The 14875-nt window shown below is 33.6% G+C and overlaps 2 protein-coding genes across 5 annotated transcripts; one reads left to right on the top strand and one right to left on the bottom strand.

The window, feature by feature from the left end:
- The first annotated feature begins 2247 nt into the window (after window positions 1-2247).
- LOC111882275 (uncharacterized) lies at window positions 2248-3486 on the top strand. Its single transcript, XM_023878624.3, has one exon. The coding sequence runs from the start codon at window positions 2629-2631 to the stop codon at window positions 3361-3363; it is 735 nt and encodes a 244-aa protein (XP_023734392.1). The 5' UTR covers window positions 2248-2628; the 3' UTR covers window positions 3364-3486.
- Window positions 3487-7965: 4479 nt separating this feature from the next.
- Window positions 7966-12168, bottom strand: LOC111882284 (uncharacterized). Of its 4 annotated transcripts, none has more exons than XM_023878639.3 (6): window positions 11927-12168; window positions 11290-11357; window positions 9990-11202; window positions 8565-9896; window positions 8413-8455; window positions 7966-8311 (listed from the first exon to the last, which is right to left on the bottom strand). In XM_023878639.3, exons 1-6 carry the CDS (start codon window positions 12048-12050, stop codon window positions 8161-8163), a joined length of 2931 nt encoding a protein of 976 aa, XP_023734407.1. In that variant the 5' UTR covers window positions 12051-12168; the 3' UTR covers window positions 7966-8160. The 4 variants fall into 4 exon arrangements, with proteins under 4 accessions (XP_023734407.1, XP_023734406.1, XP_023734405.1 ...); XM_023878638.3 differs by having other exon boundaries at window positions 8413-8458; window positions 11927-12167; XM_023878637.3 differs by having other exon boundaries at window positions 7966-8317; window positions 11927-12166.
- Window positions 12169-14875: the final 2707 nt, after the last annotated feature.

Raw genomic sequence — 14875 nt, 5'->3', positions numbered from 1 at the left:
CTGTTTCAGGTACTTCTAGTTCGAAGGGGAAGGGCCCAACTTGATCGCACCGCATCACTCTATGTCTTTTCGCACTTAGTGATTTTCGGATTTTGTACTCTGATAATATGCTACAATATGACTTTTTTTTGAATATTTTGGTATCAGTATCTTATGAATTGAATAAATTTAAAAACAAAAATTATATCTGTATTTTTGGGATGTTACACTAACATTATAGAATTTATAATCTAGACTTACTATAACTGGATAAGTGTTTCATGAAAGGCATGTATCCTGGGTAAATCCTTACAGTTGTAGGTCTTGGTTCTAAAAATGCAATATACCTTGAGCTTATGTTATTGTTGAAGCTAAGACAACCAGTTCATGGACATAGTTTTCGGAGTGCCTTGGAGAGGATTTAGATCTAGATGCATCATGCAACTACAGATTTGTATATGATAGAAAAAAGGTTTGAATAAATATTAACTTTGTTTTTATGTTATCTTTTGAAGCTTTTACTTATGCTAAATTTGGTTTAAACTAATATGTAAGGAGTATTACCTTCCATAGAAAATGTGTTTCCAAATGCATAACATAGGTGATGTTTAAGACACATTTATAAAAACATGAAGCATCAATGGAAGGGGGAATGTTCAAGTATCATTTGTGGAAGTATGGTACTAGTACATCAATTAATCATTTCAAAATGGTAATGGCAAAATTCAAGGTTGTCAGTGACAAGGCACATGACTGGCTTACTAAGATTCCTATAGTTCTTTAAGTTAGGTCACATTTCTCTGATTAGGTCTCTACTACTTGGTTTACTCTGGACATTATTTGTGAGTCTTTAATTGTAATTTATACTTCACATGTAAAACACATTTAGATTGTTTGCTAAATAATTGTGAAGTTTTCAACTCTAAGCTAGATAATGGCACTATGGTAGGGACAAACTTATCATTACTTGTTTAAAGTACGTTAGGGTGTATTTGATGAAGAGGTGTTACATTGTCCAAAAAGAAATTGATAAATGAAGAGGTGCATTAACCCCCACTGCAACAAGTATTCCTGAAACAATATAAAATGAAGCAAGCCAGTATAGGGAAATGTTTGTGGTGTAGGAAAATATCATGTATGAAACACTCCTCGTCTAGGTAGTTTTAAACATCATTTGAAAATATTTTAATTCAAAATCATCATTTTCATAGTTTTAGATTGCAGAAAAGCTCAATGGTCCCAAAAAAAATTCTCAAAAGTTTAGTTATCAAAATGTGAGGTATCAATAGTTAGGTATCGCAACATAGTTTAAGTACCACATAAGTTATTACCTTCTCAAAGTCATTGTTATCCTTCTAAGTCTCTGAAGCCTTAGAAAGGAAAGAAAAAAGGGTGGGGTCTTGGGAAGAGTATATGTTTTTATTTTATTTTTATATATTTTAAGTAACTTATAGAAGGTATAATCATTATTTCACAAATTTTAACAGACAATATAATGAAGGGTTAAAGTGAAGGACCAAAACACAACAAAACATTCCCATAAGGACATATTGTGCAAAATTGGAACTTTAGGGACTCAATCCCCGATTTTTAGAAAAATATAGGGACCAATTTACAGTTTACTGGAGAATACGATGTAACACACAAATTTGAATTTTTGTCACTCAGATTCTATTTATAGAAGTTAGATAATTCAAGAAAAATCAATCACATTTAAACTGGTTAAACATATCGGTGCAAACGAGTCAAACTACTCGTAAACTACTCGAGATCGACTTGTTAAAAATTCGACTCGAAATCAATTTTAAACGAGGCCGAGGCAAGCTCCAGCTTAAGATTTGGAGTTTGAGCTTGTGTTACTAACCCCAATTAAACTCCCGAACCTAAACAAGCCTATATATATATATATATATATATATATATATATATATATATATATATATATATATATATATATATATATATATATAATTTTATTTTTAGCTATTAAAATAAACAAATATTTAATAAACACTATTTTAAAAAATTATGATATACCTTATATGAGTCGAGCCTAACCCAAGCCTAGGCCTGTATTATTTATGTATTATTTAAACCAGCCGATTTCGATCTTAGTCCCTTAATACTCGAAATGAGCATGTATTATGCATGTCAAATATCACATATTGAGAAAAGCAGTTATACATTTTTTTTTAAATATATATATAAAAAGTTTATAAAACGAGGAAGCAAGTGATAATTATGCTTAACCAACCATCTCTCTTCCACCATATATCATCATGCATGCTTTCTTGTTTTATCGCCCATTTGTCCATTCTTTTCTTTACTAATCTCTCTCTCTCTCTCTCTCTCTCTCTCTCTCTCTCTCACACACACACACAAACACACAGTTGTCATGAACACCTTCGAACATTTGTAAAGAGAGACAACAGAAAGGGATTTAGAGAGAGGTGAAACCACAGGAAAAAAACAGTTTTCAGAAAGAAAAAGAGTGTTTGATGGTACGAGAAGTGGAACATTGCTACAAGTCTTTCTCAGTAGAAATATTTTAAAGGGTCGATCAAGAGAGAGAAGCGAATATTTCTAGAGAGAAAGAGAGATTGATGATGATGAAATCATGCAAATAATATTGCAGTTGCAGTCGCAGACATGAAAGAAGCAATCAACCCACCAAAATCATCAACACCCAAAGCTTTCTTTCTCTCTCTAATTCTCCTCTCTCTTTTCTACCTCATCTTTCTCTCTCTACAATCCAAACACCCCAACTCCGGCCACCGTACAATCACCATCAACGGACTCAAGATCCGACCCGGATACACCTCCTACGACACCTACATCCACCACCAGCTTCACAAAACCACCAACCCAAAACTCCGAAAAATATGGACTTCCAGGGATTGGGACCGAAAGATTCGGGTTTTCACCCGTTTTTTTAGCCAATTAAAACAAGAAAAACTGCTCACAAATTCATCAAAGGCTCTTTGTGTTGGAGCTCGGGTCGGGCAGGAAGTGGAGGCTTTGAAACGGGTCGGAGTTAATGATTCAATCGGGTTGGATCTTGTACCCTACCCGCCTATTGTGATCAAGGGTGATTTTCATCATCAACCGTTCGATGATAAGACTTTTGACTTTGAGTTTTCGAATGTGTTTGACCATGCTCTTTATCCGGATAAATTCGTTGGAGAGATTGAACGGACGTTGAAGCCTGGTGGAATCTGTGTGTTACACGTGGCAATTTCTAGACGGGCGGATAAGTATTCGGCTAATGATTTGTATAGCATTGAACCGTTGAAGAAGTTGTTTAACGGGTCGGATCTTGTTCGGTCTAGAAAAGTTGACGGTTTCGGGTTGGATACTGAGGTGGTGTTTAGGAAAAGAAAATGATAATTTATTGAGTGATACATAAATAGAAGATTTAAAACACATTATTAGGTTATTTTGAACACGTTTTAGTCGTACGAGTTCCTTATGTTTCTTGTTTTGCTATTAGTATATTTGTTAAGTGAATGATCATGGTCACAATCTAATTGAACTATTTCTTGTTTGCTTCTTTATATATATTTTAGTAATTTTGATCTTTTCGGTTAACTTATTTAACCAAACATCTAGTATTAAAAATTCCTTTCAATAGATGGTAAAACAGAGTCGAACAAATTTGCTAAAATGTTAAAAAGAATTCAACTCAAATGGTGTTAGATTAACCGACTAACAATTATTTATTTATTGTTTTTGGAAAATGATTTGGAGGGTGATTAATTAATTATGGACAGTCAATTATAATAATGTGTGCTCCATCTTGTAGAAGCACGATTCCTTAAAATATATTTTAACATATGATTGATATGCCTTTGATTGGTAAGAGGTTCACGAGAATCGATGTTGTTGGTGTTAAATTAAGCAAACTTGAGTTTTTTTAGTTTCAGAGGATTTTTCTAGGCTTTCGAAAATTTACAAGTTCTTGTTTTAGATAGGAAATGGTCTGTTCATTGCCCTATTTTGTTGCATTGTAATCCGGTTGACTATGGGCCGTCTTCCTTTAAGTTTTTTAACTCCTGGTTACATGTGGAAGGCTTTGATGATGTTCTTATTGGAGTTGCATCGAAATTTGTTGTTAATCCATGATGGAGTAAGTTTGTTTTATTTAAAAATAAACTGAAATTTATTAAAACTAAAATTAGGAGTTGGCATTTAGCGTACAATGATCAATTTGATGGGCTAACTCTCGGTTGGTTGTTGGTGCGCTTGAAGGAGATTGATAAAGGTATTGATGATGACATCTCAAATGATGAAGTTATAGCAGAATGGTTAGGTATCTTAGGTGATATCGCCAAGTTAGAAAAAACTAAGTCGTTGGATGTTTCTCAAAAAACGAAGGTTAAATGGTCTGTGGAGGGGGATGAAAATTCGGTTTTTTTCATGATTTGTTAAAATAACGAAGAAGACAAAAGTTGATTAGAGGTGTTACTTTGGATGGGGAATGACTTGTTGAACCTAGTATTGTTGAAAAAAAACTTTTTTTGATTATTATGCAGCCAAATTTCAACCGTTTCAGGGTATTCCTATGGTTTGTAGAAGTCACAGGTTCAAAATTGTTGATCCGACTCTTGCTTCTTCTATCGAGTCTATGTTCAGGGTAGAAGAAATAAAAAATGTGGTGTGGGATTGTGGTTTGGATCGTGCTCCACGTCCAGATGGGTTTACTTTTTGCTTCATCGGGCACTTTTGGGATTTATTGGGTAATGATGTCATAGCCTTTGTTTAAGAACTTTTTGCTAGACCTTATTTCTCTATTGGTTGCAACTCCTCTTTTATTACTCTTATTCCAAAAGTCTCCAGTCCCATGTTAATTACCGATTATCGTCCTATTAGTCTTATCGGTATTCAATTCAAGGTCATTGCAAAATTGTTAGCTAATAGGCTTGCTTCTGTGCTTTAAGATGTTATTGGGTTAGAACAATTTGATTTTCTTAAAGGGCGTCAGATTTTAGATGGTCCTCTTATGGTGAATGAACTGACTAGGTGGTTTAAGAAACGAAAAAAGAAACTCATAATTCTTAAGGTCAATTTTGAAAAAGCATATGATTCTATTTGTTGGGATTATTTGGATAGAATCTTACTATTATTCATGGGTTTTGGAGAGAGGTGGAGATCTTGGGTTCGGGCTATGTTCTCTGATGCTAGATCTTCGGTTTTGTTAAATGGGTGCCCTAGAGAAGAGTTCCAGCTATTCAGGGGCTTGCATCAGGGGGGTCCTTTATCCCCTTTCCTTTTTATCATCGCCATGGAGGGTCTTCATATTGTTATGGAAGATGTTGTAGCGCAAGGAGTATTCTGTGGCGTTCCTTTGAATTCTGATGACATATTCCTTTCTCATCTTTTTTATTAGATGACGTGTTATTTTTAAGAGAGTGGGATGAAGAAAATGTGCGTACCTTATTCGTATTTTGAGGTGTTTTTACTTGATCTCAGGTTTAAGAATTAATCTTCTTAAATCTAATTTACATGGGGTTGGAGTTAGTGGTGACGAGGTTGCTACTTTGGCTCCTTTTATCGGATGCCACCCGAATTCGTTTCTTTTTTTGTATCTTGGGATTTCGGTTGGTGAATCTATGGTTCGAGTCAAGGGATGGCAGTCGATAGTGGATCACTTTAAGAAGATGTTGTCATCTTGGAAAATGAAGCTTCTTTCTATTGGAAGGAGATTGACCCTAACCAAGTCTGTTTTGGGAAGTCTTGGTATCTATTTATTCTCTATTTTTCGTATTCCTGCTATTGTTTGTCACATTCTTGAGACTCTTAGGTCCCTTTTTTTGGGGTTTTGAAGATGGTCACTACCGCCTTCACTGGATTAGTTGGGATGTGATTCTCAACTCTTGTTCTAATGGTGGCCTAGATGTCGGCAGTTTGGATACGTTTAACTTGGGCCTTTTGTTCAAGTGGAAGTGTAAATTCTTTTCTAGCCCTAATTCTCTTTGGGTTCATCTGATCAAACTCATTTAAAGGGATAGTGGTGGTTTTTTGGATACTTCTCGCCCGATAATTGGAGGTGGTGTTTGGAAAAAAATTGTGAGGTCTATTAATCAGTTACATGATACGGTATTATTCTTGAAAACTGTATGCATAGAGTTATTGGTAATGGTAATCAAAACTTGTTCTGGACGGATGTTTGGTGTGCGGGACTTCACTTAAAAGTGCATTTCCATAGATTGTTTGCATTGTCTACCAGTGAAAATGCCTTGGTTAGGCGATTTGTATTCTTCGTCTGGTTGGAGCTTCTCATGGAGGCGTTCTATTAAAGGTGGTGTTGAGTCTCAACAGTTAAACATTTTGTTGGCGTTACTCTCGAACATTCAGCTCCACTCGATCCCAGATAAATGGGAGTGGGACCTAGATCCTTCGGGTTTGTTTTCAGTGAGGTCGACTAGAAGAAGAATTGATGATGAGAGACTCCCCTCGGGTTTACGCCCTACTAGATGGAATCATTTTCTCTCTAAAAAAATTAATATCCTTTTTTGACGTGTTCTTCTTGACCGAATTCCGGTTAAGGTCAGGTTTGGTGGAAAGGGGAGTTAATTTGGATTCCATTCTGTCTCATTTGTCTTATTGATAAAGAGGATGTCAATTATATTTTTCTTCATTGCGTGGTTGCCAAACAGTTATGGAGACACATTGCTTTATGGGTTGACTTGGTTATTCCTTCTTTTTCGTCGGTTTGGGAAATGATGGAGTGGGTGGATGCACGGCCGATTGCTAGAATGGAACGAACGATCATGACTCTGTTTTCCTAGTCAATATTTGGGTGCTATGGACATATCAGAATGGTCTAATTTTCTCATCTCCAAAGCTTAAAAAAGAAATTTTGTTTGATTATGTTGTTGAATCTTCGTTTCGTTAGTAAGGCTATGATCAATTAGGTTATGTGGTTACAAAACCCAATCATGCCTTAATTTGTGTTTGTTGCTAGCTTTTTGCCAGTTTTGTAATGTTTTGTGTTTAATATATTTGGCTACCGTTCACAAAAAATTGATGGCACTATGCTAAACCAAATCTATTACTATTACTATTATTATTATTATTTTTGTAACGGTTGCATTGGGAAGAAGCCGATATAAATACGGTATTTAAAAGTTCTACTTATGAGAGGTTAGCAAAAACTTATGTTCATAGCTAGTTAACAGCATATAGTTCTCCCAAATAAAATGTCTAATCTTGAGCTATTATCAGTACTGTGTTATGTCAAAACTCAAAAGACGTTAAAACCCAAATACGCCATGACTGTTACATGGAAATGCTAGTCAATTTGTTATATTGCTGATAAAAGTTGGGTCAAACGAAGACGACATTTGGTCATTTTAGCAAATAACTCGGATAATAATGGGTTAAGTTAAGCTTAAAAAGTCAGGTTTAGTGTATTTTTATATTTGTCTTTTCTTTCTTCCCTCAAAGCTTTTCTCTGTTGGATTTGATGAATATTGTCATAATTTACTGGTATTTTGAACATTGTTGGTTCAAATATATGGGTAAAATGATCAACGGGGGATTAAAAGAAACAACCACAAAGTAAATAATACTTGTTTTCTAGAAAACATTTGAAAGGACAATGACGACAGAAGAACAAAAGGAGTTCAAAAAAAATAAAACAAGACAAGTATTTTTACATTAAAATCATGTCTCTTTCAAACCAATTTATGTTTAAAAATAATAATAATAATAAATAAAAACTATTTTATCTCTTTAACCTAAATGGGTTTAAAAAATCAAGGGCAAAATAGTTTTTTTTAGGTAAGACAAAAACTAAGCATGCAACAAAAACAAAATGTAAGGACCTTCCGAGTTAAAAAATAAGTTAGGGACCAAACGTGCAAATAACCTCAAACCATAGGGACCATTCGTGTAATTTACTCAAGTAACAAAGGGAACAAAATTTGTTATTTTTTGTCCCACTCAAAATGGTCAAACAAGGACTCACTCTTGATCCCTGGTACGTGCAAAAGACATAAATGCCCTCATCCTCAACCTCGTAAGTATTAATAGACAGCAACCAAAAACAAAATCAAAATTAAACCTATGTCCAAGAGAATTCACAGAAATAGGAAGTAAAAACCACACCTAAAAAGTTGTTGAATTATAAAAAATAGCCTTCCTTCCTAACCAAAATTTGAGACAAAAATGCCCCTAAACTTATCTCTTAGCCACGGGTTGACTTTCTGGAACAAAGTCAACAGGCTCGCTTTCTGTATCATTGACCTGCGACTGTGATGCAGCAGTGACTCTGGCTTTCTTGTATCTACTTGAACTTTTCAAAAGCTCAGCCATTGATATGTTCTTCAACCTGCTCCTATCATATCATACAAGTTCAAATGACCATTTTACCCTTAAACATACATACATCAAGCAAGAAATGGGAAACAAACTGTATATCACCAAACTTACTGTGAGTTCATATTGTTGTTTCCACCACCTTCCTTTCTTTTCACTTCTGATACAAATTCAAAAGAAATCATTATAAAACGAAATAAAAATCAATGCTGCTTTATGTGGCATAAATTAAAATTAGTGAAGAAAATAAATAAAAATCAAATTACCATATCTTCTGGAGTCTATGCTGGAATCACTTTCTCCTGGTGATGATGGATTTCTTGATGGAGTTCGTGTGCTGGAATCTGAATTTATGATTGCATTATCATCAGCAGAACTATCATCACTGTTATCCCCAAATATTGTTCCAGGTGTACTCAATAATCTCTTGACACCTGGCACATTTTTCTTCAGGTTTTTAACTTGAGTAGTTGGTTGCTGTTTTGTAATCTTTTTTTGACTTTTCAAAGACCTGCCAAATGATTCTGATTCTGAGCTCGAGTCCGATTCACTAAATGGTTGTGGTTGTGGTTTGTTAATCTTCAAAGCATCAATCTTTGTTGTTGTTTTTTGGGTTTTTGCTCTAGTAACATGAGGGGCATTTTGGTCTTTTGCCACACCTCCATTTGTAGAAGCTTCTGGAATCTTCTTCGAGGACAAGGCTTTGTTGTTTTCATTTCTTGAAAGAGATTGAATCGCACTATCGTCTTTTTGTTGGGTTTTTACTTTAGTAACAGTAGGGGCATTTCGGTCTTTTACCACACCTCCATCTGTAGAAGCTTCTGGAATCAAGACTTTGTTCGCATTACCATTTTGTTGTTCTTTTGATTTCCTTTTTGGTTTCTTCTCCTTCACAGACAATTTAGTGTCTTTCCTATTTTCAACATTGTCAAGAGGAGTAGTTTTATCAGGTGAAAAGTAGTCCATGAAGTCGATTTCATGAGATCCTTTACCAACATCAGAATTTACATCATTGCCCTTGGAAGCTTGAGATAGAGTCACATTCTTCGAGGTCTCTTGAGGAATTTCACTTTTCTCAATTTGTGCAGCTTTTGATTTAAGTTTGTCATCATCTGTTTGAGATACATCAGCACCTGATTTCGTGTTTCTCTTTTTCCTTTTTCTTTTGATAGTCTGTGCATCATCATCCATGTTCTCATTCTGCTTTTCTGAAATCTCTGCATTCAGTTGACTAGTTTTTGAAATTTCAGCATCTTTATCAACATGCAAATCATCATCTATTATTGATGTTTCTTTCCTTTCAATAACTTTATCCTTTTTTGAAGATTTTCCAACGTTTTTTTTCTTGTGTCTTTCTTTGATTTCCTTTCTTGATTTTGCTTCTGCAATCTTCACCTCTTTCACAATCAGATCATCAACTTTAAGAGAATCATCCATTGATGTTTTCTCTGAAACTTCACTAATTATGTTAGTCTTATCATTGTTTTGTTCATCAATGGTTTTCTCATCAAAGACTTGAGTAGGAACAGTTGAAGAAATGTCAACCACAAGATCATCAGCATGCTTCACTAGCAATTCATCTTCAGCAGTTGCTCCTTCTGAAAAGACATTTATTTAACTTAATCAGCTACAAATATTGAGAAAAATTAAAGTTATATGGATATAATAAAGGTATCATATGTATGACTTACTCATTGATGATGAAGGTATTTCATTCCCAATATCAGCCTCTTCAACAAGTTCATTGCATTTCTCCTTCTGAGAAGTCTCTTGCTGAATATTCTTTTCCACAGCCATTGCAACATCATGAATAACTTCACTTGCTTCTGTGTTTTTCTGATGTGTCTCCTCTTCAACAGCTTCTACACTCAAAGGGACAACAATGGCCGCTTTATCATGAGCAGAGGTTTTACCTTTTTTACCTCTTTTTGGCTTCTTCTGACTCACAGATCTGGTTCTTGTATGTTCATCATTCATAGCTTTGTTTACAACACCATCTAAATCTGCATCTTTACTTTTTGATTGAAAAGGCATATCTTGTTGAATATTATTTTCCATAACCATTGGAACATCAGGAATAACTTCACTTGCTTCTGTGTTCTTTTGAAGATGTGTCGCCTCTCCAACATCTTCTACACTCAAAGGGGCAACAATGGCTACTTGATCATGAGCAGAGATTTTACCTTTTTTAGTTCTTTTTGGCTTCTTCTGACTCACCAATGTGGTTCTTGTATGTTCATTCATAGCTTTGTTTACAACACCATCCAAAGCAGCATCTTTACTTTTTGATTTGTCTTCAATGGAGTTCTCATCGTTTATGCTTGTTCCCATGTTCTTTACCTTGTCAGCATCATTTGTTAAAACTCTATTCTCTTCTAGAGCTTTTGCATCCCCTTCTGTCCTCTGAGTCTTACGTCTTTTCATCACAGAAGCATCTTCATTATGCACTTCCCGTATCCTTTTCTTGGATTTTATCTCCTTATCAACAACAGCATACAACTTCTCTGTTACTTTAGGATCCAACTGCTGCTCTAAACTTGGTTCAAGATTAGATGACCTATCTTCCTCAATGTTCTTTGAAGCTTTTTTACAGGAACCATCAGAAGTAGGGAGTTTCTGATTCACAAAGGGTACAAAAATCTTGGGATGCTTTGATGATGATCCATGGATGAGAGACAGCTTTGAAGGTCCTTCTGCTTGAGTTTGACTATCATGTGTATCAATGGAACGACTATCTTTTACCCAAGGCAAGGCTAGTTGATCCCCTGGCTTATGTTGAATCCCATCACATTGCTCTAAGTGAGAAGCATCTACTGAGAGAAACCAGTTCTTTTGACTATTCCCAAATGCACTCTTAACAAGCATAGAGTCTGATAAGTGATAATAGTTTCCTCTACGTTTTACCTGCCACAAAAAAAAAGAGAAGTTTGAAGGATGAAAAGCTAGAAACAAGATTGATAATCTTTACACAATGTTATAGGAAGAAAATACCTTCAAACAATGGATTTTAATATCTCCAATGGCAGGAAAGCATTCACGATGTTCTAACATAATTTTCCCTGCACAAAAAAGCATGATAAACGTTTTGATAAGAATCAAAATCTGCATTTAGTGTGCATTCAGTATCCCTACCAACACACCAACAGATATTCTGTAAAATGAGCTTAAACCTACTCTGCTACTTTCATATTGTTGGAACCCTAACACTACTAAAGGGTATTGGTGTATGCAAAATAGGATTTGTTCATAATACACAGAGGCCAAACTAATCTTATATGGAACAACAGATTTGTAATGCAAAATAGGATTTGTTGCACCACATAAGCAAAAGTAATGATGATCTTAGCAGTTACAAAATTCAATTCCGTCACCAATTGGTTCTCAAAAATCGTGAAATTCACATCAAATTTTAAATCTGAGCAATATACCATTACATGCAGACTGGAAGCTAAGCTCTGTTCATGGAACCTTACACACACACAGTATAAGTTACAAACCAAAATAGTGATGTTCCTTCTCTACCGAAGACAAATATGAAAATGAAGTTAGGTTAAACTCAAAGACAAAATGTGTTCATAAACTGTATTACACGATATATATATTAGGGTAAACCGGTTACGAATGTTACCTTTAAGATCGGAAACAGTGTCGGAATCGGACACGATAGTAGCTAGATGAGTGTCGAGGCTGGTGTCGACGAAAACCGTTTTCCGATTCCCTTCTCCGTCACCGAGGCCATACTCCGGCTCCATTTTTGGGTATATTTGAAGGTTTTTCAGAATGGGGAGGGGGAAGCGATTATTCTTCAACAGTGACGCGCCATATTTGTAGGGTTTAAGGACTGCGCACAATTAGGATTTTGGTAATTTTGTAGTATTATTTTTGTTTTCTTTATAATAATTGATTGATGTAGCCATAGTTATTTATCTTGCATATATGTAGAAATGTTTTCCTTCTAATTTATTTGGCTCATAAGTGATAGGTTATCGTAAGACGTTCTAAACGTTGTTAAAGTAAATGTCAAAGTACTATCAAATGATAAGGGGTGTGTATGACTCCACTAGGTACCATGGGACTATAATGAACCATGTGTTTTCATCCAAAAATATTTCAAGTTCACCTAGTTTTTAGAGTGTGGAACATTAATTAAGATTAAGGGGGTGTTTGGATAGGAAAAAAATAAGTGCTTATTGCTTATTCCTATAATAAGTTAATTTGATTGTTTGGATAAAATCCAGTTTATTAAGCTAAATAAACTAATTTTAATAAGCATCTCTTCCCATATTTATTGTTTATTGCTTATTCCCACCACAAATAAGCTATAAGTAATAAGCTAATAAGCTAATCCAAACACCCCTTAAGAGGATGTTTGGATAAATTAGCTTACATCTTATTAGCTTATTAGTGATGAGAGTTGACAGTTTTTACAAAGTGTTTGGATTAGAAATAATCAATAAGTTGATTTTTAGTGTTTTCTATCCAAACACTTAAATTTAACTTATAGTGGTAGGGATAAGCAATAAGCTATAAGCTCCTTTTTTTTACCTATCCAAACACCCTCTAAGTATGGGTGTTAAAATTGAAATTTTGGTAAATCAATGACTTTACTGCAATCCGGAAAAAATGGTTACCGGAAGAACAAAGAGAATTGATTATTTGATTGATATTGCAACAAAATTGTAAATATAATAACATAATTGAGAAAAAAATAATTCGGTGTCAAAATCAAAATTTTATAGTAATATAGTGATTTTTTTGTAATCTTCTCGTTTAGTAAATGTAAAATAATTGTTCTTTCAATAATTAACTTGAATGTAAAATCTAAATGAATAAATTTTATGATTATAAAATACTTAAATAAAAAATATTTTTATAAATATGAACACTTACATGTTTTATATAGAAAATTATAAAATCATTTGAAATAATTAAATGGAAAAATTATTTATGAAGATAATGAACTTTTAACTTTGTATACCATTTACCAATGAATCTATTTTATGTATACCATTTACCAATGAATCTATTTTCTGTGTTCAAAAAATATTATTATGACTGGTTAGTGCAAGTTTATTCTATAAATCTATTTTTAAATCTCTTTCTTATCTTCATAAAAAATAATTAAGCATTAAAATATGACTTAACAACCATCATAATTATAATAAATGGAAATTATTTTGATGATCAAATATTATATTTATTTGGAACTTTAATCTTTTCAAGTTTTCACACTTGAAAATGTCAAGTTAATATGAACATCAAACACGTGTACAAACATTTGAGTGATACACAAAAGTTATATATATTTATAAAAAGATATTAGACTAATGGAAATTATATGATAAATAATTTATAAATTTTATATTTTCTCTTTTAGTACTTTGTGTTATAAATATTTTTATAAATATTATAAAAATTATTTTGTAAGTCCTTTTGATCTCGTCCTTATACCGATCAAAATCAATTAAGCAATTAAATATGAGTTTTAGTTATATTAGAAACTTTAATTTTTTCTTTAAAGTTATAAGAATCAAAAATGTCAAATAGATAAGAACATCAAACACTTACACCAATATTTGAGTGAGGCATAAAATTTTAAAAGAGAAAAAGATTGTTCTTAAACTTTTGAGATTTTAATAAAGAGTTTTGATGTTTCAAGAAAGAGAAATATTGTTCTTAATTTTTTGTATATCACTCAAACATGTATACATGTATTTGATATTCATATCCATTTGACATTATACTTATGAAAACTTGAAAATATTGAAATTCCAAAGTGAATATAATGTTTAAATGATTAATTAGGATATTGGTAATTTGGTTTCCCGCAAAAGAAATTTTGTTTTTTCTAAATTTTGGAGTATTATTTTTGTTTTCTTTATAATAATTGATGTAGCCATAGTTATTTATCTTACATATATGTAGAAATGTTTCCCTTCTAATTTGTCTGGCTCATACGTGATAGGTTATCATAAGACTAAGGTGAACATTGTTAAATTAAACGTCCATCAAAGTACTATCGAATACACATAAGGGGTGTGTATGACTCCACTGCTTTTTTTTTTGGAAACATAAACAAATTAAGCGGATACCTACTTGTAATATTTAAACAAACACCCTAGGTTCGAGCTCTTTTATAGGACAAACTCAGTCCCATAGAGATTTTCAAGGAAAAATTCATCATATGTTGCACCACAAGAGGTAGTTTAAGGGGAACAAAACTTCCAACTTCCGCTCCACATGAGTATAAAACCTGGATATCAACTCAACTAGATTGTATACCACTTGCAATCCACTAGGTACCATGGGCAGGGATGTTAACGGGAGCAAAAAAAGTTGCCCCCGCCTCTGGCCCCAACATCAGTTGTTCCCCCCGCCTCCGAATCTCTCGTTTACATAGCCTAGAATACATTCATCGCCCTCGATCTCGCCCTCGTTCCCTCATTTTTTTAGGCTTAAAATTGACTTTTTTCTAAAAAACTGATATATTTTAAGCTAAAAAAAACTATTTTACATAAGTTTAAAAGCTTAAAATCTAATTTTTTAGCAACTAAAAAAATAAAAATCCAACATTACT

Source organism: Lactuca sativa, chromosome 8 (genome assembly GCF_002870075.4).
Source record: "Lactuca sativa cultivar Salinas chromosome 8, Lsat_Salinas_v11, whole genome shotgun sequence".
Taxonomy (NCBI): Eukaryota; Viridiplantae; Streptophyta; class Magnoliopsida; order Asterales; family Asteraceae; genus Lactuca; species Lactuca sativa.
The sequence above is the reverse complement of the archived record's forward strand: the minus strand, read 5'-3'. Positions and strand labels throughout refer to the sequence as shown.

Excerpts from the sequence above, each read along its gene's own strand:
- LOC111882275 (XM_023878624.3), top strand. The coding sequence starts at position 2,629 with ATGAAAGAAGCAATCAACCCACCAAAATCATCAACACCCAAAGCTTTC.
- LOC111882284 (XM_023878636.3), bottom strand. The coding sequence starts at position 12,050 with ATGGAGCCGGAGTATGGCCTCGGTGACGGAGAAGGGAATCGGAAAACG. Across the intron at positions 11,203-11,289 it reads TTAAAATCCATTGTTTGAAG|GTAAAACGTAGAGGAAACTA; the intron begins GTATTTTCTTCC and ends TTTTTGTGGCAG. Across the intron at positions 8,318-8,412 it reads AACAACAATATGAACTCACA|GAGCAGGTTGAAGAACATAT; the intron begins GTAAGTTTGGTG and ends ATGATATGATAG.